At 41.4% G+C, this 27,041-nt stretch overlaps 2 protein-coding genes across 2 annotated transcripts; one reads left to right on the forward strand and one right to left on the reverse strand.

The window, feature by feature from the left end:
• Nucleotides 1-2,701: 2,701 nt before the first annotated feature.
• HSPA5 (heat shock protein family A (Hsp70) member 5) lies at nt 2,702-6,898 on the forward strand. Its single transcript, XM_007956375.2, has 8 exons — nt 2,702-2,823; nt 2,913-3,144; nt 3,563-3,700; nt 4,029-4,141; nt 4,236-4,626; nt 4,735-4,972; nt 5,641-5,808; nt 6,336-6,898. Exons 1-8 carry the CDS (start codon nt 2,702-2,704, stop codon nt 6,896-6,898), a joined length of 1,965 nt encoding a protein of 654 aa, XP_007954566.1.
• A 1,734-nt stretch (nt 6,899-8,632) lies between these two features.
• On the reverse strand, nt 8,633-27,041 carry RABEPK (Rab9 effector protein with kelch motifs). The gene is made up of 7 exons (XM_007956376.2): nt 26,989-27,041; nt 22,689-22,846; nt 20,435-20,587; nt 16,324-16,485; nt 10,913-11,062; nt 9,202-9,351; nt 8,633-8,922 (listed from the first exon to the last, which is right to left on the reverse strand). The coding sequence occupies exons 1-7, from the start codon at nt 27,039-27,041 to the stop codon at nt 8,633-8,635; spliced, it is 1,116 nt and encodes a 371-aa protein (XP_007954567.1).

Here is a 27,041-nt window from a genome sequence, read left to right on the forward strand (position 1 = left end):
AAGCTCTTTTTTAATGGAAATGGATGCATATGTAAAATTTGCTTGAAATGACATGAAGTTTTAATGTGGCTGAATGGTGATTTCTATCTTGATACTGGACTGATGCTACCCAAAGAAGGGTCAGTGTTGCAGTGGAATTACAAGGCCTGTTGAAAGAGCTGGATGATGCAACTGCTATAGTAAGAATGGAGCCAACTCTGAGTCACCAGTATAACCTTTGAGATGCACTAAAGGAAGCAGGGAAATTCTTGAGAATTGACTCCAAGGCTCATCATCTTAGTGAACTGTGTAAGATGTTTCAGTGCAATAAAGAAACAGTATTGCAAGTACCCGTGAGTATCAAGGGAACATTTGCTGCCCAACATAGTGGGGAAAAAACTGGGGTTATCAGTTACTGACAATGATAATGTCCCAAGGATTTTCTGTAAGAATCTCAAAAATTTTGTATCAAAGCTTTAGCCTATCCATAGTCCCAAACCCAAACCCATTGCCTTCAGGTTGATATGGAGTCAATTCCAAGTCATGTTGTTGTCCAAAGTAGTTGCCTCCATGCCCCAAACCCTCTCTCCAATGTGGCAGCTCTCTCCAGAAGAGCTGAGTCGCTTATTAAAGCCACTTTTGGACAAAGTAGAACTACCCTATAGGGTTTCCAAAGCTGTAATCTTTATGGAAGCTCACTATCACATCTGTCTTCATGGGAGAGCTGGTGAGTTTGACCCTTCCATTAGCAGATGAGTGCTCTAACCATGGTTCCACCAGGGCTCCTTCAATCCACACTCAAAACCAAAACCAAACTCGCTGCCATCAAGTTGGATCCGACTCAGCGCGACCCCTCCTTGGGTTTCCGAGGCAGTATCACTACGGTCCTACAGAAACATCTGTTGAATGAATTAATGAGAAAGTGTATTGGATATTCAGTCAAGTAGACCTGTGCATCAATCTGGTCTATCTGTCTCAATTTTCTCAGCTGCAAAATGGGAAACACCTACCAAGTATTAAATTGGGAAGACCTACCACCACCAAAACAGCACATAGAACAATGCTTGGAATATGTTGCTGTTGTGTGCCATAGAGTGGATTCCTACTCATAGCAGCCCTGTCGGACTGAGTAGAACTAATTGCCCCACAGAGTTTCCAAGGCTGTAAATATTTAGGGAAGCAGACAGCCTCATACCTCTGCCAGAGAGCGGCTGGTGGGATCAACCCCGAGCGTTTAATAAATCACTGTACCATCAAGGCTCCCACTTGGAATATTAAGCCTTTAAGTAAATAGTGTTGTTAGTCGGATCCGACTCGTAACGACCCCTCCTTGGGTCTCCGAGGCAGTATCACTACGGAAGTAGATTGCCCCATCTTCCTTCCGAGGAGTGGCTGGTGGGTTTGAACCGCCAGCCTTCTGGTTAGCAGTCAAGTGCCTCAGGCACTACGCTACCAGAGCTCGTAATAGTAGTCTCTTATTTTTGCTGCAGGATGTCATACAAAAGTAAGGCATTATCAAGACTTCTTTTGTCTGTTAAACTAGCCGCACAATGAAACCTTTGCCAGGTACAGTAAAGATAGAAAAGTTATCAAGAACCTTGTAAAGATAATCGGAACTACAAGGGGAAACGATGAATAGGGGAGAAGGGGTGGCATGCTAGAAAAATGACGGCGAGAATGGCTTTAATAAGCGACTCAGCTCTTCTGGAGAGAGCTGCCACACTGGAGATAGGGTTCGGGGCATGGAGGCAACTACTTTGGCCAGGCCTGTCCTGTGACTTACGGTGGGACAGATCAATTTGGAGAGACCTACTATAAACAAAGATAGCTGGGCAGGGTTAAAGGGACGCCACAATTGTCTAGGGGGAGCCATGATTCGCGGCCAGAGCCAAGACCAGGCCACAGTGATCAACATTCTGGTCCCACCAGACTTAGTGAAGGGCAGAGAAATTGGGCCGTTTTCAGGCAAACGCATCATCTACCCTAAGACCCGCTGGTGTGGGACAAGATGGAAGCGGGCGAGAGAGGGGCCCTTTTGCGATTTCTAGAAAAAATAGAGGAGTAGAGGGAGAGCAGCAGAAAAGCCCAAGTCCCAATTCCCATCGTTCCGGGGGGGGGCGATCATCCACGCCGGACCAGCACCTACCCCCTAAGGCCTAGCATCAAGGCGGGACCTCAGAAGCGGAAACGGCACTGGGGTGAGAGGTTGTGCGAGGAACAGGCAGCTGTTGAACCAATGGGACTTTCGTAAAGGGCGGATATTGTCTCTCATTGGTGTTTCATGGCTCTACCAGAGACCAATGAATCCGTCTGGGAGGTGTACCAGTGACGTTAATTGCGGAGGAAGCCGCTTCGAATCGGCGGCAGCCAGCTTAGTAGCCTGGGCCAATCAGCGGCCTCCAACAAGCAGCACCTTCGCCAATCCGCGGCCTCCACGACGGGGCTGGGGGGAGGGTATATAAGCAGAGTCGGCGACAGCGCGCTCGAAGCTGATCGAGACCTCACACTGTAACCGGCTCTGGCGGTTTGAACGTGCTAGAGGTAGGAGCCGCGGCCTTCTTTTCTAGCCCTGTCCGTCGTTTTGGCCGCTGTAACTCCTGACCTCAGACTCTGGTCCTTTTCAGGTTGGTAATCTTGTTGCGTTTCCGCCCTGCGGCCTGTTGCTGTTTTGCCTGCGACGTCCTTTCTGCCTGCTGACGGATTGGCCGACTGCGCCGGCAAGATGAAACTCTCCCTGGTGGCGGCGGTGCTGCTGCTTCTTGGCGCAGCTTATGCTGAGGATGAAGATAAGAAGGAAGATGTGGGCACGGTGGTCGGCATCGATTTGGGGACCACGTACTCCTGGTAAGTGGGGTTTGTAGAAGGGGAGAGTGGGGCGTGGCCTCCTGGGGCAGTGTGAGAAGTGCGGTGCTGATGATGTTCGTTTCCGTCAGCGTCGGGGTGTTCAAGAACGGCCGCGTGGAGATCATCGCCAACGATCAGGGTAACCGCATCACGCCGTCTTATGTGGCTTTCACCCCTGAAGGGGAGCGTCTGATCGGCGATGCTGCCAAGAACCAGCTCACCTCCAACCCTGAGAACACGGTCTTTGACGCCAAACGGCTCATTGGTCGCGCTTGGAACGACCCGTCTGTACAGCAGGACATCAAGTTCTTGCCTTTCAAGGTTCGACTGGATTTTTCTTATTCGGATAGAGGATGGGTGGTGGTTAAGAAGTAACTGAAAAATAGTGCTTGGACAACAAAAAGGGACATAAAATTGGTCTATACAACTTTCAAGGGACTTTTTCTTTACAGTCATCTTTGTTCTTTAAAGTTTTGCATAAAACGGTATGAGAGAAACAAAAAGAACTTAGCACACAACTGTGTCTACAGAGTTTAGGATTTAAAAGACTGATAAAAACTGAAGATGCTTATCTTTATAGCATCTGAATTCCCAAAGTAGCCCTGAAACATAAGTATTCAGCTCCAAGGGACTAAAATAAATTCAAACTATGGAAAAGAAATTTGTGGAGGATAATCCTCTTTTAAGAATTCAGAATGTCTTTGCCTCTGTGTCTGAAGATTGTTATTCTTTAAAATAGGTGGTTGAAAAGAAAACTAAACCATACATTCAAGTTGATGTCGGAGGTGGGCAAACAAAGACATTTGCTCCTGAAGAAATTTCTGCCATGGTTCTCTCTAAAATGAAGGAAACTGCTGAGGCTTATTTGGGAAAGAAGGTAAGTATGTCTTCAGCGATGTAGGATTTCTTTTTTCCTTTGGTTGACTGTTAGTATATATGCCCTCGTAGCTTTAATAATTTCTGAATGACATCAAGTTTCATTGAGTGCTTTGTTATATACCAGATATTTTCATGTGTTATTAGTACTTGGAATTACGTGTTTATAAATAAGCCAGTTTATTTTTAAAATGAGTATACTATATACTATTTTATACCCATCTTAGACGTAAACTGGATTAGTGATTAAAGTGTTTGATCATATTTTAACTAAGGGTTAAACCATTATGTGACAAGATAAACTTAATAACTTTTTGTTACCCTCTTAGGTTACCCATGCAGTTGTTACTGTACCAGCCTATTTCAATGATGCCCAGCGCCAAGCAACCAAAGATGCTGGAACTATTGCTGGCCTGAATGTTATGAGGATCATCAATGAGCCGTAAGTATTAAATTTATGGATATGGCTTATTTACCAAATAGAGGAAATGTAAACTCGACTAACCATTTTTTCCCACTTTCCATCCACCTAACAGTACAGCAGCTGCTATTGCTTATGGCCTGGATAAGAGGGAGGGTGAGAAGAACATCCTGGTGTTTGATTTGGGTGGTGGAACCTTCGATGTGTCTCTTCTCACCATTGACAATGGTGTCTTTGAAGTCGTGGCCACTAATGGAGATACTCATCTGGGTGGAGAAGACTTTGATCAGCGTGTCATGGAACACTTCATCAAGCTGTATAAAAAGAAGACTGGCAAAGATGTCAGGAAAGACAACAGAGCTGTGCAGAAACTCAGGCGTGAGGTAGAAAAGGCCAAACGGGCCCTGTCTTCTCAACATCAGGCAAGAATTGAAATTGAGTCCTTTTATGAAGGAGAAGATTTCTCTGAAACTCTGACTCGGGCCAAGTTTGAGGAGCTAAACATGGTAAGTTCTTGTTTTTTTGCTTTGTTGATGAGATTTAGTTACACTCTTTGAATTTAGAGTAGTACATCTAGGTATCATAGGTATCACAATAAGCATGTCTCTTTCTAGGATCTGTTCCGTTCTACCATGAAGCCTGTCCAGAAAGTATTGGAGGATTCTGATTTGAAGAAGTCTGATATCGATGAAATTGTTCTTGTTGGTGGGTCTACTCGAATCCCGAAAATTCAACAACTTGTTAAAGAGTTCTTCAATGGCAAGGAGCCATCCCGTGGCATAAACCCCGATGAGGCTGTAGCGTATGGTGCTGCTGTCCAGGCTGGAGTACTCTCTGGTGATCAGGATACAGGTAAGGCAGTGCTACAGCATCTTCCACAGTGCTTCAGTAACGAGAGACGTGTGCAGCGTGGCAGAGGTCACACAGCTAGTAAAGATTTGTGGCAGCCTTGGGAAGCCGTAGCAACTATGTATGATACACTGCCTCTAACTTACAAACTGATGAATGGCAAGAAGAAGGCATAGTTTTACAGTTCACTGAGAGGTTGTTGAGTAGTGCTCCTCTGACATGCGTACACACATACATACATACATACATACATACATACATACATACATACATCTGTATGTGTGTGTGTAAAGGGAGCTCTGGACCATAGTGCCTAAGGCATTTGACTGCTGACTAGAAAGCTGGTGGTTCAAACCCCCCAGCCACTTCTCAGAAGGAAAGTTGGGCAGTCTACTTCTGTAGAGATAGTGCCTTGGAAACCCAAGGAGGGGTTGGTTGCTATGAGTCAGAATCGACTCCTTTTACCCGGGTTATTATGTGTCTACCCTTTAGTGGTTTTCCTTTACTTTGCCAACTGGCCCTGGTAACTATCAAACAATATTTCTTTTGTGAAACTGTCTTTTTACAATAGTGGTCTCCTAATACCCTTTTGTGATTGGGTAATGTCATTCCGTGTAATGGCTCCTTTGACTCTTGAATTACAGCTTCTCTCTGCTAACTCACCTTTGCAGGTGATCTGGTGCTGCTTGATGTATGTCCCCTTACACTTGGCATTGAAACTGTGGGAGGTGTCATGACCAAACTGATTCCAAGAAACACTGTGGTGCCCACCAAGAAGTCTCAGATCTTTTCTACAGCTTCTGATAATCAACCAACTGTTACAATCAAGGTCTATGAAGGTAATTGCTTACATTTGTTAATACTATAGTATGCTTTAGAGAACAACTGTTCTTTAATACACTGTACTGAAATGAATAGGGAAGTATCTGCTAATTTTAGGTGAGGGTCCTTCCTTTGAATAGTGTATGAGGTTTTGTAGTCAGCACTAAAATGATTCCCATTAAAAGTAACTTGAGCTGGCTCATAGAATATAAGAGTGAGAATGCTGTGAAGTAGATGAAATTCAGTTAAGTCCCAGTGGCTGCTGCTTGTAGACTAACAACACTGAGCCACTTTGAGCTTGAGTGTCCTTGCTACTACAGACTGTATGGATTCATTTCTACTAATGTTTACCAAGGAGCTCTGGTGGCATAGTGCCTAAGGCATTTGACTGCTAAGCAGAAATCTGGCGGTTCAAACCCACCAGCCACGTAGTGATACTGCCTTGGAATCCCAAGGAGGGGTCACTTTGAGTTGGATCCAACTCCACGGCAGTGAGGTTTTTTTTAATGTTTGTCAATAACTAACAAGTTTTTCTAACTTCTAGGTGAACGACCACTGACAAAAGACAATCATCTTCTGGGTATATTTGATCTGACTGGAATTCCACCTGCTCCCCGGGGGGTCCCACAGATTGAAGTCACTTTTGAGATAGATGTGAATGGTATTCTTCGAGTGACAGCTGAAGACAAGGGTACAGGGAACAAAAATAAGATCACAATTACTAATGACCAGAATCGTCTGACACCTGAAGAAATCGAAAGGATGGTTAATGATGCTGAGAAGTTTGCTGAGGAAGACAAAAAGCTCAAGGAGCGAATTGATACTAGGAATGAATTGGAAAGTTATGCCTATTCTCTAAAGAATCAGATTGGAGATAAAGAAAAGCTAGGAGGTAAACTTTCCTCTGAAGATAAGGAAACCATGGAAAAAGCTGTAGAGGAAAAGATTGAATGGCTGGAAAGTCACCAAGATGCTGACATTGAAGACTTCAAAGCTAAAAAGAAGGAACTAGAAGAAATTGTCCAGCCCATTATTAGCAAACTCTATGGAAGTGCCGGCCCTCCCCCAACTGGTGAAGATGAAACAGCAGACAAAGATGAGTTGTAGACACTGCTCTGCTAATGCTGTAATATTGTAAATACTGGACTCAGGAACTTTCGTTAAGAGAAAATTGAGAGAACTTAAGTCTCTGAATGTAATTGGAATCTTCACCTCTGAGTGGAGTTGAAAATGCTATAGCCTAAATGGCTGTTTACTGCTTTTCATTAGCAGTGGCTCACGTGTCTTGGGGTGGGAGGGAGAAGAATTGGCAAACACTGGGTAAAAAAATGATGGGTTGGGAGTGTGTTCACCTTGGAAATGTTCTATTTAACAATTGGGTCATGTGCATCTGGTGTAGGAACTTTTTTCTACCATAAGTGACACCAATAAATATTTGTTATTTACACTGGTCTGATTTTTTGTGATAAACTTCTAATTAGGTCAGTTACTTATTTTAGAAAGGTAATCAAAATGCAAGGTTTATTTTTTCTTTCATATAGTGGGGGTAGATGGGGAGGTTGGAAATGGAACTGTTTCTATTAAATTCTTACAAAGACTGCCTAAATCTAAGCGGAGGCGAGGGGAGGGAGGTTCATCCACATTAGTACTTGAGCAAGGGCCATTTCACAGTGCCCAAAAGTAGTTTGCTTAAATATGCGATTTCCTACTTTTTTTAAAACTGCCTTTCTAGTGGCCTTTTATGATTTATACCTGCTTGGGTTATTAAGAATTGTAGTGACCTAATAACTGATATAACTTTACATACTGGGATTTAACTGTCTTTATCCTCAAAATTCCTTTGGTGACACTGGGGTGGGACCTAGGGATGATAACCTTGGATCTACACTAAACCCCACTACAATTCTGGATTAAAGGCAGTGTATATAGAACTAGGTTTAGGATTACTTGGATTGGCTTCCTAGGGAAAGGATGGTAAGTCATTAAAGGTCAAACTGTGGGATGCTAACATGAAATTCAGCATTGCCTGAGGATAGATTTATTTCATAGATGGGTTAATATGATAAAGATGGTAGAATTGGCACCCAACACAAAACTTACCTTACTCTGAGGCCTGGACTTCTGTCTTATTGCCCAAAAAGCATTTGGGCAGGCCTAGACTTTTGGTTTTGGACTTAACATTAGGTATTCTGACCAAGCTTAATACAAACAAAAAATGACCAGCAGTGCTAGTGTGCCCTGGGTCAGTGGGACTGGTTAAGAAATAATGGCTAGTCTTCAGCCTTGTCTCCATTTACTTATACCAAGACTATACCTCTGAGCAGCAGATGCTGAGTATTAAAGATTTCAACCTGCAAGTGTCCACTCTCGAGCTCTCATGGTGTAGTGGTTAAAGCATTCAGCTGCTAACCAAAAAGGGTAGGTGGTATGAATCCACCAGCTGGTCTTTGGGAGAAAAATGAGACTGTCTGCTTCCCTAAATATTTACTGCCTTGGCAATTCTATGGGGCAGTTCTACTCTGTCCTACAGGGTTTCTATGACTCAGAATGATTAGATGGCAGTGAGTTTGTTTTTTGGTTATATTGTGTCTAGCAATTGTGATTCTGTTGAAACCTTTCGGTGATCAGTATTCATAACAACTAATCACATCTATGTTGTATTGCTGATAAGACTCTGTTTAGATAGAGTTTTTCACTGGGCTATCCAGTTCATTCTTTTACCTACCAAAATACGTAAGACACATACATAGTCCAGAAAATATTTTGGATGTATAAACAGCTAAGGTGTCATTTAACTTTTCTGAAAGCAACTGATGCTTAAAAGTAATAAAATGGGTTTTATTAGTCAACTACAGTCACAATACAATCATCATAAATTTCTCCTTCTGTATTCATGCCACCAAACACAAAACAAAGCAGTGTGTCAGTCTGACTTGCCTGTAAACTAGCATTTTGGATCACTCCTTTGTTAGCAAAATCCTCTTTCTCAGCTTCACAGTCTATAGGGGCAGAATTTGAATCTTCTTTCTCCAAAGCAGATGTCACTGGCCATGGAATAACACACATAGAATGGTCCAATCGTCCAGGGGGTAGAACAGTATCAAATTTAAGTAAGGTCCAATGCTGCTCTTCTACATTGGGGAAAAAATTTAAAAAAGGCTTTGTATTAAGAAACTTCCAGAAATGCTCAGTGATTTATTGTACCAGCTGAACCTTAACAAATGGAAGACAAAAGGGGAAATAAAGACAAATAGCAGCATTTCTGCTTTGATGATGCCATTCCCTACAAATTGGGTTAGTGCTTGGGATTCAGCTGTGGAGGAACCAATTTGGAAAGCCAGAGTACTGTGTCCCTTTTCTAATCTTGAGGGGGTCACACTTCTTTAAGATCCAGGGTGATACTTGCTCACCTATGTGGTATTGGTACATTGTGTCCAGTGCTCCTGTGGGAGTCATTCCCCCGAAGATATACACATGTTTCCCCACAGCCACAGCTGAATGGGCAGCACAGCCTGTGGGAGCAGTCCCAGTGGGATTTAGCTTCTGCCACTGCATGTCAACTGCCAAGAGAAAGAGAGTGTTTGGGTACAACATGGGTTAAAATGTGGTTTCAAATTTAATCTCTGTTGGACTCCTCCAGTTTGCAAACCAATCACACTTCAGTGATTCACTAAGAACACTGAGGTAATAACAGCAAGGTTTAGTGTGAATAGAATTACTTGGGGGAGCTTGAAATTCTAATTTGGTTATCCTGGGAAGGACTATATAGTTCTAACAAGCATCCCCAGTGATTCTGATGTAGAGAAGCACACTGAAAAATGTGTTAGAATCTTCAGTGACCATCATCACTGTGCTGGAACCCAGAAATAGGTGGGGTTCTGTGTGTGTGTATGTGTGTGCGTGAACATGTGTACACATGCACTTTTTTAAATACTAAAACTCTCCTAGAAAGTAACTTCAGAGTGCTGGCTATACAACAGTGAATACCCATACTGTAAATGTGCTGCTTCAGCCATTACTCAACTTATTTTTGCAGTGAAACTTGCATCTTTTCAAACAAGTGTTTACATGAGGCAGGATATCCCTGGATTCTAAGTTTAGAGAACTATTTGGGTAGGCAATAAAAATCAATAGGAAGTAGTTCCTCAGCACAAGAGAAAACAATTTTACTTTCTAAAAATGAATATTACAATCCTATTTGTTGGTGCATGCTTTGCTGGGTACATTTTCACTGAAAAAAAAAAATGTATTGAAAACAAACAACATTTGACTGCCTGTAAGGAATGCTTCAGTGAAGACAGTTTCCATCTGTATATACAAGGCACGAGCCCAGCATCCCAGAGGTGGAAGAGGGGGGAACCACCCAGTCCAGCCAAAATTCAAGCTAATGTAGCAATCTCAGTCAACAACCCCTGGCCTCAGATGTCACCAAGCCAGAGAATGAAACACTTGGCAAGAAAGACCAATATACTGTATAGAAACTCCCAATGCCTTCTAGCACTGCTCTGATTTCTGAAGTTTGAAGCAATGCAGAAGACGTTCATTTATTCATTCATCTGTCCATTCAGTCATTCAATAGATAAGTACTTTTCCTCTCCTATCTGCCAGACACTGTGCTAAATGCTGGAAATACACTGAGACACAAGAAAGACAAAGTCCTGTCTTCATGGGGCTCAGTCTGGAAGACTGAGCATGAGTCCAGGTCTTACTGGACACATTAGCCCTTCAGTGACAATTCTCATGTTTTCCCTAACCCTCCTCTTCACCAGTATTTTCAACCATGGAATTCTAGTCACCAATTTCAAAACACACTCTAGTAGTTATCCAGGTTCCTCACAGCTAATGCTTGAAAGAAATCCACCTGGAGAATACAAAACATAATGGATATTAATGAAACAGAGCAGTTTGTTGGGAAGATGAAAGATAATACTTAAACACACAGTAAGTGCTCAGGAAATGTTCGCATTTATTGCTATTATTATTATTATTCAGGCCACACTTGACAGAATCCAGTGAAGGCTCTACTGGCTTCTCAAGTAACCCATACCTAAGGAGCATGGCTTTACTCTATCACAGCACATTCTATTTAAATTCAAGCTGACAAGCCCCCATCTTACTTACTTATATCAATGCAATGCAGATCATCATAGAATTTGTCCCCTGCTAAGCCTCCATGGATGAAGAGCTTTGTCCCTGCTGCCACCATCACATGACCATGCCGGGGGGATGGGGGTTTGCCAAGGGTCTCTGGCTGTGACCAAGTCAGAGTATCTAGAAAAGTAAATTCGCTGTCATCACAATACACCAAAAGTGAGTGACCAGTACAATAACACTGAGGAAAAGGAAGACACAGAGGGGTGCACAAGAGGTACAGACAACAAAGATAAACCCTTTCACATACACAAAACTGTGTCATCAGTGATAACAAACATTAATCTATGGGTAAATAGATGGATAGACAGGCTGAATGATCAGGTATGTCTAGGCAAAAGGAAATATACCCATGACCATACATAAGGTTGGCAGATGATATTTCTACATATGTATTTGTATGTGCCGTAATTACGTCCATGTAACTAGAACTAACAAGGGGCAAAGTTATGATAACTTCTTAGACACAGTCAACCACCTAGATGGAGTTATTGGACCTATGGTGTCAGGGGACATCAAGCTCAACTTGCATACTACACAAAAACATTGCTCTGTATCTTTCTTTGGTGAGTAGCAACTGGGGTTTAAAAGTTTGCAATTGGTCATCTAGATGCAACAATGGTTCTCTCCTTATCCACAGCAAAGAAGAATGAAGAAAACCAAAGACTCATGAAAACAATTACTCCAAGGGACTAGTGGACCATGCAAACCTCAGCCTATATGACCGTGAGAGCAGAAGAACTAGATGGTGCCTGGCTACCACAGTCAACCACTCAGAAAGAGATCATTACAGGACAGGAGATGCTGGATAGAGTGGGAGAACAATGTGGAGCAAAACTCAGAATCACACACAAAAAAAACAGGCTTACTGGTATGATAGAGTCTGATGAGGCCCCCGAGCCTATGGCCCCTAGTTACCATTCAGGTCTGGAATTAAACTCACTCCCATGGCTTCCAGTCAAACAATAGACAGGCATATATTTGCACCAGGTAGATGAGGTGGATTGACACAATGGCTGCAATGACGGGCTCAAGAGTGACAGTAATTGTCAGAATGGTGCAGGACAAAGCAGTGTTTTGTTCTGTTGTACTTCAGGTCGTTATGAGTTGGAACCAACTCAATGGCAACTAACAACAATAACATAATAGAAAAAAAAAAGACTAGAAGTGCACTGAGATGTTAATGTTAATTTTCGGATGATAGTATTTTACACACACACACATATACACACACAAACATACATATACACACATATTTACTTCATTACTTCTTTATAGTTTTATATATTAAAACAATATTATTTGAAGTTTTTAAAAGTGCTTTAAAAGAATCAAAAATCCAGTATTTTTAGAAAGAGAAGAGTTAGACCATGAAGTGCCTTAATTCTTCCAATTTTACTTTGTAAGTATGAAATTTTGCTTATTGCATTTCCTCAAGACAGGCTGTATTTGACTGTAAAACATAACTGAAAAGCATTTTTCTCACATTTTTTATAAAACAATGTATTATTTATAAAATCTAAGTTAATGTTCTTTAGACTCCAATTTGGCAACAACTCTCACAATTTTAAATGTTCATACCATTTTGACCCAGTAATCTACTGCTCAGCATCAATTCCATATAAATGTTTGTAACATATGCAAAGGTAAATGTATACAGATGTTTTATGCAACAGAGTCAGCTAGAAGTCAATCAATAGGAAAATGACTGAATAAGGCATCTGGCTACTAACCAACAGGTCAGCAGTTTGAACCCACCAGCTGCTCCATGGGAGAAAGCTGAGGCAGTCTGTTACCATAAAGATTTACAGCCTTGGAAATCCTGTGGGGCAGTTCTTCTCTGTCCTATTGGTTATTGAATCAGAATCGACTCAGTAGCAGTTGGTTTGGTTTGTTTTATAGAAGGATACGCTTTGCATAGAAATTGAAACTGACTTAGAAAGACATCCATGACATGTAATCAAGTAAAAAAATAATAAAATTAATAATAATGCAGTTATTATTTATTAGGTGCCTCTTTTGTGCTATGCACTACACCAAGTTACCACATTTCATCTTTATAATCAGTGAAGTTGGTAAATACTATCATCATCTCTATTCTATAAATCAGCAAACTAAGGCCTAGAGAGATGAAGGAACTAAACTAAGGTAACAAAGAAAGTTATAACAGATTTAGTCCTGAGTCCAGGTCAGGTGGTTTCCAAGTTCATGCTTTCAACTACAAAGACCTAAAATAAGCTACAGAACAGTATTTATAATTTGTATGTGTTTATTAAGTTTATATATAACTTAACAATTCATAGAAAATTAATATATGTACATATATTTAATAAATAAATGCATAGAAAAATCTGGACAGAGATATTAGGAACTGCTAATAGTGTTTTACCACTGTCTGGGAAGTAGAGAGGAAAGCCTAAAAAGAAAACTTTTGTTTTACTTTATAAACTTTACTGTTTAAATGTTTTTGAAATTTGATCTTTTATACCTTTCTAAATGTACATGTAAAATGGTTTTGGTCATTTTGAATCAGACAACCACATGATCTACTATGCCATAAATGACAAACCAAAGACAAATGGCATGGCATTCATCTTCACAAAGAATGTTTCAAGATCTATCTATCCTGAAGTACAATGCTGTCAGTGATAGGATAATATCCATATGCCTACAAGGAAGACCAATTAAAACCACTATTATTCAAATTTATGCACCAACCACCAAGCCAAAAATGAGGAAATTGAAAATTTTCACCAACTTTGCAGTCTGAAATTGACCAAACATGCAATCAAAATGTGTTTATTATCACTGGTGATTGGAATGCAAAAGTTGGAAACAAAGAACCACCAGTAGTTGGAAAACACAGCATTGGTGACAGAAATAATGCTGGAGATCACATGATAGAATTTTCTAAGACCAACAACTTATTGATCACAAATATCTTTTTTCAACAACACAAACGATGGCTATACACATGGATTTTTTCAGATGGAGTACACAGGAATCAGAGTGACTACATCTGTGGAAAGAGATGTTGGAGACCTCAATATCTTCAGCCAAAACAAGGCCAGGAGCTGACTGTGGAACAAACCATCAGTTGCTCATATGTAAGTTCACGTTGAGGCTGAAAATAATTAAAACAAGTCCACAAAACCCAAAATAGGACCTTGATTATATTCCTCTTCAATTTAGAGACCATCTAAAGAATAGATTTGATGCATTAAACATCAGTGACCAAAAACCAAAGGAATTGTGGAATCACATCAAGACTATCTATCATTCATGAAGAAAGCAAAAGGTCATTAGAAAGACAGGAAAGGAAGAAAAGACCAAAAATGGATGTCAGAAGACACTCTGAAACTTGCCCCTGAACAGAAAGTAGCTAAAGAAAATGGAAGAAATGACAAGAGAATAGAGCTGAACAGATTTCAAAGAGCAACTTGAGAAGACAAAGTCAATTATTATAATGAAATGTGCAAAGACCTGGAGTTAGAAAACCAAAAGGGAAGAACATACTCAGCATTCCTCAAGCTGAAAGAATTGAAGAAAAAATTCAAGCCTCCAGTTGCAATACTATGGGCAAAATGTTGAATGCTGCAGGAAACATCAAAAGAAGATGGAAGGAATACACAGTCACTGTACCAAAAAGAAATGGTCGATGTTCACTGATTTCAGGAGGTGGCATATGATCAAGAACCGATGGTATTGAAGGAAGATGAAGCTGCACTGAAGGAATTGGTGAAGAACAAGGCTCCAAGAATTGATGGAATATCCATTGAGATGTTCAACAAACAGATGCTATGCTGGAGGCACTCACTCATCTATGCCAAGAAATTTGGAAGACAGCTACCTGGCCAATTGACTGGAAAAGATCCATATTTACACCCATTCCAAAGAAAAGTGATCCTACAGAATGTGGATATTATTGAACAATATCATTAATATCACATGCAAGTAAAATCTTCCTGAAAACAATTAAAAAACAGTTGGAGCAGTATATTGACAGGGAACTTCCAAAAACGCAGACTGGATTCAGAAGAGAACATGAAATGAGGGATATCAATGCTGATGTCAGGTGGATCTTGACTGAAAACAAAGAAAGATGTTTACTTGTGTTTTATTGACTATGCAAAAGCACTTGATTGTATGGATCATAACAAATTATGGATAACACTGAGAAGAATAAGAATTCCAGAACATTTGATTGTGCTCATGAGGAACCTGTACATAGACCAGAAGGCTGTCATTCAAACAGAACAAGAGGATACTGCATGGTTTAATATCAGGAAGGGAGAGTGTCAGGGTTGTATCCTTCCACCACACTTATTCAATCTGTATGTGGAACAAATAATCTGAGAAGCTAGACTATATGAAGAAGAACATGGCATCAGGATTGGAGTAAGACTCATTAACAACCTGAGATACACAGATGACACAACTTTGCTTGCTAAAAGTGAGGATGACTTGCAGCACTTACTGATGAAGATTAAAGACTTCAGTCTGCAGTATGTGTTACATCTCAACATAAAGAAAACTAAAATCCTCACAACTGAACCAATAATCAGCATCATATTAAATGCATAAAAGACTGAAGTTGTCAAAGATTTTATATTACTTGGTTCCACAATCAACATCAATGGAAGCAACAGTCAACACATCAGACAATGTATTACACTGGGCAAATCTGCTGCAAGACCTCTTTAAAGTGCTGAAGAGCAAAGATATCTCCTTGACAACTAAGGTGTGTCTAACTCAAGCCATGGTATTTTCAATCGCCTCATATGCATGTGTGAGCTTGACAATGAATAAGGAAAACTAAAGAAGTTTGAGTTGTGGTACTGGTGAAGAATACTCAAAGTATTATGGACTGCCAAAAGAACAAATAAATCTGTCCTGGACAAAGTGCAGCCAGAATGCTCCTTGGAAGTGAGAATGGCCAGACTTCATCTCACCTACTTTGGTCATGTTGTCAGAAGGGACCATTCCCTGGAGAAGGGTATCATGCTTGGTAAAGTGGAGGGTCAGCAAAAAAGGGGAAAGCCCTCAACAAGACGTTTTGACACAGTGGCTGCAACAATGAGCTCAGGTACAGCAAGGATTGTGAGGCTGGCACAGGACTGGAAAGTGTTTTGTTCTATTGTACACAGGGTTGCTATGAGTTGGAGCCAACTCAACAGCACCTAACAATAACAACAACAAATGTAAATTTTACTGTGTAGGAGAAGAAAGCAGCCAAGAGACATATGAAAGAAGTCAAGAAGTGAGACAGTCACTTGATTAGGGTTTCATTTTCTAACCTCTGCTTTCTACACCGGGTAAGCCACAGGCCATGTGGCCCTGACCAGGTAAGTGGCAGCCCCAAGGTGGCCACCAGTCCATACTTGCGTCAAACACATGCAGCTTCATATCCTGCACAGGCTGGGCACCTCTCTCTCCACCTCCAAAGACATATAGCTGGTTTCCAACGGCTGCTGCTGATGAGTGGAATGTTCTCGGGGATGGTGGGGGGCCAGTCACCTCTGGTGTGGTCCAGGTCCTGGTTTCTGGTCCAGAAAGAAGACATGTATCTAAAACACCCAGGCTCAATGGCCTCTGACCTTGACTCTGGAAGGGCCAGGTTACCTTCCAATCCCCAATTCCCAAATGGGTCACCATATTTCTAAGCAGTGACCTCATACCCATCAAAGACAAGAAGGGATGGGAGCATCCTTAGAATTTGTCCAGACATACCAAAATCCCCAAGATTGCAAAGCCACAGGTACAATTAAGAATGTGGTCCATTTTTTTTCCAGAGGTCTTCAAAAACCCTTTCTAAATCCTCTTCTACTTTGCTGACTTTCCTGCCTCAGGCCCATTCACAAGAGTCCAACATCTTCTAAAAAAAAATCATTCCCACTAGAAGCCAGAGACCAAACTTCCCAGTATATGTGGTCATTAAGATAAAAGTAGGAAATGTTATTGCAGTTTTATTAGCAGTAATAATAGTCCTTACTAAGCAATAAATGCTCAATAAATATAGTTTCCCCATTTTACGGATAAGGAAATCGAAGCAGAGATATATTATGTCACTTGTATAACGTGATATGGCTAGTAAATAGCTGAGATCAGCTTCAAACCTTGTTTTGGTAACAGCAAGATCTATGTATTTACTATTCATGTGACCTGAGAAAGAAATTTCACCACCTAGGTAGGCATACAGAAGATTATTTAAGGACGAAACATGAATTGTTGAGATGGCATTTGTTTTGTTATGTGAATTTTCACCATAATTTTAAAAAGAAAAAAAAAAAAAAGAATGAAACAAGAATTGTATAGAGAGATGCATTAATTGGTCACCTTCCTTGCTCTGAATTATGCCCCGAGAATACTTCCATCCTCACTACTCTCACTGAGCCCTGGTAGTTGAGGGAAAGTATTCCCATTTTGCAGATGAGGGAACTAAAGCTCAGAAAATTCAAGTCCTTTCCTCTGGGTACCAGTGCTTTGAGTAGCAGAGCATGGGTTTGAACTCAGATCTCTTGAACTCCCATACTCACTACACCACACCACACCAGGAATTATTTCTTTCTTGGGAAATTCTGTGCCTTTTATGTAGGTCTCCTTTGAATACACAAAGTTTGAACCATAGATATATCAGGCACAACAACTAATGATTAGTGGGCATTAATTATGTACCAGAGAGGCAATAAATAAATATTATACCTATTATACTGTTAAGCTATAACTAACTAAAAAAAAAAAAAAAAACAATTCACTGCTGTTGAGTCAGATCCAACTCATAACGACCCTTCCTTGGGTTGCCGAGGCAGTATCACTATAGACGGAAGGAAGGTTGGGCAATCTACTTCCGTAGTGATACTGCCTCAGCAACCCAAGGAGGGGTTGCTATGAGTCGGGTCCGACTCGACAGCACATAACAACAACAACAACAATCACTGTGGAAGTAGATTGTCCAACCTTCCTTCTGAGGAGTGGCTGCTGCGTTAACAAAATTTAAATACTCGACACACAGAAAAATTCAATCCCATCTCCTAAAGGACCATTTGTCATGTAAACGTATCGTTGTAATGAGTTCTGACATCAACTACCTGGAGTTAGGTGAAACTTCACAGGTTAAGGACATAGACAGTCCTCACTTCAGACAACAGCTACAAGTTCAGGGGTCCTCAAGCCACCTTCAACTCTGATCAGCTGGCTACAATTTTGGGGGTTCCCACTAGCCCCCTCAGGTTCCATAATTTGACAGAACACCTCCCAGAACTTAAGAAAGTATTATACTTATGTTTACAGTTTTTTTGTAGCCAAAGGGAGAGATCTATAGGGTGAGGTTGGGTCAGGTCCAAAATGGGAGCTTCCATTATCTTCTCTCAATGGAATTAGGATGTATCACCCTCCTAACACCTTGATGTGTGATAAGACACAATACTGCCAACCAGAGAAGTTCCCCTAAGCTTTGGTGTCCAAAGTTTTACTGAGGTTCCATTGTATGGGCCACACTTGATCTCCACCTCCGCCCCCCTCAAGTTGGCTGACTTCAAAACTCCAACTTTAATCATATGGTTGATCTTTCCAGCATTTCCAGCCAAATTCCTTATCTCAAGGTTTAGAGGTTACCTCCCAGGAATCAAGGACAAAGACCAGCCAAATTCTTTACTACACAATTGTTGATAGAAGGGACTGGTCAGGAGTTGACTGATATATGGAAAATGCCTAGGTTATAAGCAATTAACAAAATGCATATTTAAACAACTAGACACATTATTTTCTACGTATATTATTATATTATTATTATTAGCAGGAGCTCCGGTGGCGTAGTGATAAGGCACTTGACTGCTAACCGGAAGGTCAGCGGTTCAAATCTACCAGCTACTCTGCAGAAGGAAAATGGAGCGATCTACTTCCGTAAAGATTTACAGCCTCAGAAACCTAAATGGGGGTCACAATGAGTTGGAAAAAACTCAATGGCAGTGAGTTTGGTTTTTGGTTTTAGATACGTTATATTTTTTTTCCTATTAAATTAGCCAAGTGTTTGAAAATGATAAATCCAGTGCTAGTCAGGATAGAGTGAATGAAATAAAAGCACTATCAAACATGGCTGGAGAGAAGGTGAACTGGACAAATCTTTCTGGAGAGCAATTTGGTAGCATGTATCAAAAGCCTTATAAATGTTCACAATATCTTATCTCTCTGTAATTCAGAGTATGAATCCTAAGAAAATAATCTGAAATACAATCAATGACTTCTGAACAAAGATGTTCACTGCTTTGTTATTCACAATGGTAAATATTTGAAAACCTAAATGCTCAACAATAGAGGAATTATGGTATTATAAAAGAGAATATTATGTAGCCATAAAAATGTTACCAAAGCACTTGTTGTTGTTGTTATGTTGTTATTTGCCATCAAGTCAGCCCCGACTCATAGCGACCCCTCCTTGGGTTTCTGAGGCAGTATCACTACGGAAGCAGGAATGCCCAACCTTCCTTCCGAGGAGTGGCTGGTGGGTTTGAACTGCCAGCCTTCTGGTTAGCAGTCAAGTGCCTTAGGCACTATGCTACCAGAGCTCCTACCAAAGCACTATTAACAGAAAATAATTTCTGCAGTAATTATGAAATTGAATGGAAAAGGGTACAAAAGTACATATATAGTATGCTCTCAGGCTTGTTAAAATGCAGAGAAAAGACAAAGGAAGTACAAAAATGTTATTAATAGCCTTAGTGCAGAACTGTGGATGACTTTTGTCTACTTTTTCAAACTGCACAAATATTTTACAATGAATATAAACAATATTTTTAAAGAGTAGACAAAACCAAAATTTTTTAGATGACAAAAAAGTCTACCCCCCATAGGCTGTTCAGCAACATCCTCCTCTCAGTAGTAACTGTTAGTCCCCACATTGCTTCCTTTTTGATAGAAATGCCTGTAAGACAAGCCAAGAACCTTGAATTTTTTTCCTTAGAGAAAAAAAGTTCCAGGACAATTTTGGTCAGAGTTTCTCAACCTCAGCACTTACTGACATTTTAGATTAAATAATTTGGGGGCTGACTTGTGCAGTGCAGAATTTTTAATAACATCCTTGGCCTATCCTACTAGATGTCAATAGTATCCCCCCAGTTATGCAACCAAAAACTGTCTCCAGATATTGCCAAATATTGCCGGGGATGGCAAAATCATCTCCATTTGAAAACCACTCAACTAGAGGACTTGGGCTCTAGCCTGGCTCAGTCATGGACTCCTCAGTTACTTCCCCTTGCTAGACCCAAGTTTCCCACTTGGCATAGCTGTTCTCTCAAGTCCCTTCCAGCTTTGGCATAAAAGGAGTTGATAACTGTACATGTTACCAGAAGAGGGGAAAATTCTGTTATTTTCAGTTTCTGTTAGAAGTTAAAATTCGTATTTTCTGTGAGGTCAGCAAAGCTAAATCAGTACAATCCAAGTGGGTTTCAATACATACATTGGATTTAAGTAAATAAAATAACTTTGGCTACTTACCAGGCTTCAGCACTTGTAGACAATTTCGATTTCCTGACTGGTCGGCACCTCCAAACACCCAGATGCTGTCAGGTGTGCAGGAAGGAATGAAGCTGGCATGTTCGTACCGGGGCAAGAGGCCCTCCCACGTGGCTAAATCCCACTGGTGTGTACCTAGCAAACATTTCAACCAATTGTTTGATTGGGGCTGCCGACTGCTTATACTGGTTAACAGACTTGAGGAGGGTAGTAAGGAGGAGGTCAAAAGCATCAACAAACAACACTGAAATCACTTAAAGGGAATGTAGTCAACATCCAAAAAGTTCCACTTAGGGCACTGTCTGCCTGCCTACTTTATCAACTCTTTGTTCTTCTCTCTAACCACAGGGGCAGATCTTGGAAGACATGTTTGTACTACATCACCTTGACTTTCTAGCCTTAGCTGATTGGATCAGAGGTGGCCACTTGACCAATCAGGTCCTCCCTCTCAAGAATCCGGAATTCAAACAGATTTCTGGATTTAAATGGCAATCTTCTACCACGTGTGGAGAAGCAGAGACAGCCAAGGTACAGACTAGAAAAGAATGAAAGAGATCTGCGTAAAGAAGCAGGACCTCCCCAGAGAGAGACGGGGAGGAGACAAAACAGTTTTGGACAGCTTTCCAATACCTTCCTCACTCTCTCCTGAACCTGGGCTATACTTCTTGCTCTTGGATTCTGTGAAACGCCCTTGTATCTGTATAAATAAATCCCCCTTTTTTGCTGGTTTAACTTAAGTCTGTGTTACCTACAACTAAATGATCTCTAGCTAAAACAGGTTCACAGAGTAAGAATACCAAACTCATCCGTTATTTTAGCAAACTACTTACACAGGACTTTCATGGGCATCATCTTGGTAATCGTTACAACTACCAAGTGAAGCAGGTTATTATCCTCATTTTACAGGAGACTTGAGGCTCAGATAGTTTAGAAGGTTTGGCCAGGATCACAGCACAGGAGGCAAAAGAGATATAACCAAACTACACAGTGAGGTCTTGAAGAGTGGTGGTGACTATGGCAAATTGAAGAATGACAGCCCCTTTGACAGGTGGCAGCTGCTACTGAGCTTCAAATCATTGTTGCCATATCTCAGATATCCCAAAATCATCAAGAGAAGCCAAATCATTTTAATATTTATATTGAAGCCTTCTTTACAGTTAGTTGGCAAACAGATTAAAATGCTAACATTATACGGGTGGATCTAACCAATTATGTATGTGGGTTACCAGTTTTCAATTCCTGCTCTGATGTGTAGTACATAGTAGTTACTCCTTCATCTGTTCAGTCATCAAAACACTTAGAAAGTGCCTACTCTGTGCAAGGTGCTATGTTAGTAGCTAGGGATACAATAATAAGGGAAATAACCACAGTCTCCTATTTTCAGGAGTATATAATCTTGTGGGGAAGACAGATAAGAAACAATCACATGCAATAAGCGTTATGAAGGGGGATAAGGATGAGAAAGTACAGAGGACTATGGAAATATAGGGCAGGGGTGCCTAAATTACTCCAGGAGTATCAAGGAAAACATGACAGTGACATTTAATCTGAGATATGAAAGAATAGTATAGGGAAGATAAGAGCTTTTGGGGCAGAGGGAACAGCATGCAAAGTCTTGAAGTCAACAGAGTTAAAAGTGTGTTCAAGGAACTGAAGTGTAGCAAATGAGTGTTGGGAAGAGCCAAGAAATGAGGTTGGGGAAGGTTTCATTCAAGGGAGGATATAGTCTGATTTGTATTTTATACAATATCCTCTGGGTAAGCATAGAAAGTTGGCTGTATTGAGGGTAACTTGGAAGCAGGGAGACCAGTGAGGAGGCCATTACAGTCTAGTTGAGAGATAATGGTGACATGGACTATGGCAGTAGCAATGGAAGGGGAGAGACATGGATGAAGACAACAGATAGCTAGAAATTGGTGATTAATTGCATATGTGGATGAGGGAAAGGGGGGGATGTCATTGATGTCTCCCAGAGAAATATTTGAATGAATGGCCAGGACTCCATACACAGGTTCTTTCCCTCAAATCAGGAAGGTAGTAGTGGGGTGGATGTGTTCCAAGAGGTCGTCTGAGACCTCAGGGACGTATCACCGATGTTCATAGTTTTAGAGGAAAACTCTGCTGCCTGGTCTGAACTGATGTTCCTGGGAATGCTCTAGTTATGGCTGGCAGCACAAAGCCCTGCTCTCTGGCCGCAGGGTATAAGCTCCACCGATCCCACAACTCCTGGTCTTACCCAGATCCATGGCATGCACATCTGAGAAACTCCTGTTTGGATTTGCTCCCCCAACGATGAAGACCTTCCCTCTCTTGGTGTCACCAACTAGGGGTAAATATGAGCAGCTGTGGCCAACTCGAGCACAAGGGCTGTCTCCAGATGGGGTCAAGGTATACCTGACAAAAGGAGAATGTGTTCAGGACGACTGAGCACAGACCAAACACAACAGTGGGTTGTGTCATGCCTCATGAAATTCACCAGAATAAAGGTTCTTATTCATACACAGACACTTACCCATTTGCACAGAATCTTTGGCTTAGCAATTTTGTCACTACTTTCATCTCACAGTAATCTAGTGGGGCTGGGTTGAGGTAGTAAGTGTCCTTATTTTTTTAGGTAGGGAAACTAAGACCCAGAAATGTCCAGTGGTGTGTCCAGGAACAGAATAGTGGTTATAAGCATTGTTTGTGAATTCAAACAGACCTTGTTCAAATCCTAGCTCAGCTCCTTTCTAGATGTTTATCTTTTGAGGTCACTTCTAACCTTTCTCAATCTTCATTTCCTCATTTCTAAAATGTGGACAGCAGTAATTCTTACCTCAAAATGTGGTAGTAAAGAGTAAGGCTGGTAGCAACGCATGGAAAGACTCAATAAATAGTGACTAGAACCTTATGTGCAGTCATACAGGAACCGACAGCCCCAAAGCCCTTGTCAATAGCCAGAGATACTTCCCCCTGTCAAGAAATACTCTCTTGAATTTATTCTTTTCAAATGCCTTTCTAGATTGCACACAAAGCTCAGTAAGATGAAGGCTAGGACACTGAAGAATAAAGTACACATCCATTTATCCTACTCTCTTGTTATTCTGAATGATGATTAAGAGAGCTTCCTGGTGGGAAAAGAAAATTCCTGAGCCATTTTTCAAGCCCTATCTTGTGTGATCTCTCTAGCTTTGGTATTCTTGATCCCTCCCTCCTTCCTGTACTTTTCTTCTTACCTGGATTCCCCCACCTTTCTACCTGTTCTTTCTGTGTCCTTCTCTGATTCCTTTCCTATCAGCCTCCTGCTAACTCCCAGCATCCTTTGAGAATCCCAGGATTCTCTTCGTTTGCTTACCTCATCAATTTCACCATATCCGTGATTTCAATTACCACTCGTTGTGTATATTTATCAGAGATTTCCAAATCTCTACTTCTTGTCTAGCTCTCTCTTCTGGTATCTAAATTCACACATCTCATTACTACCTGAATAATTGTTAAAAATGTACCAGGCATGCTGCTAATTATACTTAGTCTACATAAAACACCTTTGAGGATAGGTGTTATCATTATTGAACCTTTCAACTGAGGAATTGGGGCTTAGAAAGGTTATAAATAACTTAATCAGGAAAACAGAGCCATCTAGATACATGGTGAACAAGACAAAACATGTCTCTCTGCCTTCATGGCTCTTGCAGACTCGCTGGGAAAGAGAGACATTAAACAGAAATTGCACAGATACCAATTTAATTTCACTTATGCTATAAAGGAGGGCATGATATGTATAGTATAAGATCATAGGGGGACCTTATCATGTGAGAAGAGGTGAGATAATGGTGCTGGGGTGGTTAGAGAAGACTTCCTGAAGAAGCACCATTTGAACTGAGATCTGAAGAATGACTAAAAGTTAGCTATGCAAAAAGAAGAATAAAAAATGGAGGAAAAGAGTGGTTCAGATAAAGAGACCAGCATTGTGGTGCAATAGATCACTTTTATATGTCTTTTTCACCATGGTCTTGTACTTCTCACCAAACAATTGAATAGAATGATGCAAATAAAGTCACATAGTGCCTGCAACAATGGGCTCAATTTACAGCAACGCATGTGAGATGGTATAGGACTAGACAGTGTTTTATTCTGTTCTACACTGGGATGCTGTGGGTTGGAACCGACTTGATGATGACATGCTGCTGAAGGCATTTCATTGCTAACCAGAAGGTTGGTGGTTTATACCAGCCGCTCTGCAGCTGGGTAATCTACTTCTGTAAAGATTTACTGCCTTTGAAACCCAAAGGGGGTTGCTAGAGTCAGAATTGACTCAATGGCAGTGAGTTTGATTTTTGCTTTGACTGCACCTACCAATAAATTTAAAAGATAGCCAATCTCAGAGCAGAGGAAGGACCACATTACCACCAAGAAAGAAGAGCTACAAAGAGCCTGGATAGAGTAGGAGAACAATATGGAACAAAACTCAGAATCATAAAAAAGACCAGGTTTACCGGTCTGATAAAGCCTGCTGAGACCCCCAAGACTGTGGCCCCCAGTTACGCTTCAGTCTGGAACTGATCTCACTTCTGCGGCTTCCAGCCAAACAACAGATAAGCATATAGGGTGAACATTTACATCAGGTAGATACACTCCTTAAAAAGATCAATCATGGGAGAAGAGAAGGGCAGTATTTATACAGGGAGATAGCTCAGGGGGCAGGAATGCCTAAGAAAGAAGAACACAGGGAATAGACAATTAGAGGGAGGAAGTGGGAAGAGAGCTGTTACATTGTGGGGAACTGCCGTTAATGTCATGAAACAAAATATGTACGAACTGCTGCATGGAAAATGAATTTGCTCTGTAAACTTTCACCCAAATCACAATAAAAAAATTTTTTAAAAAAGCAGAGTGTGTGTGTCCTTTGGACCTGGGATTCCTGTTCTGAGAACCTCCTCGGCCCAGGAGACACAGAGAGCTGGAACACCAGAGAGCACACAGAGCAGTGAGAAGCAGTGGCAGAGACAGCAGCAAAACCAAAAGGCTGGTGTGAGACAATGCAGTGGGCTTCCCGGCCCACAGAGCAAGGCAGTTACAGTGGGTGTGCTGACTTATGGAGTGAGTGCTGAGAGCCTTTGGAGTGACAGAGCCGAGCACTTTTGGGCAGGAGGGTTACTAGCAGAGTGGGGTACCTACAAGTACTTGTTCATGAAGCTAGGCTTGCCAACACACAGTGTGAGAAGGTTGAGCCCCTTTGGGCCAGGGCTTACTGGCAGAGTGAGGTGCCTCCAGGCACTTACCAGTAAAGCTAAAGAACTTTCTAACACTTGCCTAAGCAGGGCAGAGGCCAGGCTGACCCAAAAGGCCTGAGGGCCAAGGACCAAACGGCCAAGGGCCAGGGAGAGGCCTGCCTGTGGGCATAACTAAGAAGCTGTCATAACCGAAGAACTGTATCCTGAGTCATTCCAGGTCCTGAATTGTAACCTGTTACTTCCCTATATAAAGGCCATAATTGTGAGTACTGTTTGTGAGTTCTGTATGGTCACTGCAATGTAATATTGAACCCAGCAGATTGTACAGAGTGCCAAGGGAGAGATGGCTGGTGTCAGAATTTGTAAAAAGGGGAGAGAGCAGGAGTTATGTCTGACAAGTCTAACCTCTGCTTCATAGGAATCAGCCTTGGGCCATCCATGCTGATGGTGAGTCTCCACCCACCTTGTAAAGCTAGAGGAGGCTGGATGATGCTGTTGCCATGCCATTTTTATAAGCATGCACACTTCCTAAGTGGAATGGTGAAAGGCATGTTGAAAAGAAAGAGAATAAAGGAAATAATAAGAAAATTTGAGGTTGGAAAGACAGGCAGGAATAGTACATGCAGGGCCTATTAGATCACTTTAAGGAGTTTGGTTTTATCCTAAGTTCAAGGGGAGGCATGAAACGGTTTTAAAGTAGAGCGGGTCATAGTCAGATTTATGTTGGGTACAGAGCAAGAATGGAATGCAGAGAAGCCAGAATGGAGGCTTTCCTCCAAGATCCTGCAGAAACACTGTTTTCTCTCTACAACCTTCCCTGAGCCCTGCTTCAGCACTGATCACCTCTCATCAGCATCATCCATGCACTTAGTCTGTCTCTCCCACTGCAGAGGCTACTCCCCTTTGCACCTCCAGCACCTGTGCAGCAGCTGCCCCCCACCAGGCCTGTATTAGCTGTTGAGGGTTGGCTGAGCAAGCAGCTGAGAAACAGTGAAGCCAGTTTAATCCAAATCCAATTCCCTGAAAATCTTAGAAATTAGTCACAGCTTGGGGGAAGTCACAATGTTGGAGCAGAGGATGCCAGATGGTCAGTGCTTCCCTCTTCCTGGTAAATGAATTTTAATAAAATGAACATCTGCTCTGTGATAATGATTGGCCCACCATGTTTCCTCTGAAGACCTCTCAGACAGTTTGAGTCTAATTACCAGAAACTGCAGACAGTTTCATCTCTACCTTTTGTTGATGATAAAATATGTTAGTCAACTTCTTATAAATCAGACAAAAAGTCAGGTTTTTCTGTGTCTGAATCCTTTCCTTACAAACCATGTTGCTTTCCTGGGCTTGTCTCCAGGCTCTAAGACAGGCAGCAGCTTCAT

This window comes from Orycteropus afer, unplaced genomic scaffold (assembly GCF_000298275.1).
Source record: "Orycteropus afer afer isolate SDZICR_OR568_19922 unplaced genomic scaffold, OryAfe1.0 scaffold00611, whole genome shotgun sequence".
In the NCBI taxonomy this organism is placed as follows: Eukaryota; Metazoa; Chordata; class Mammalia; order Tubulidentata; family Orycteropodidae; genus Orycteropus; species Orycteropus afer.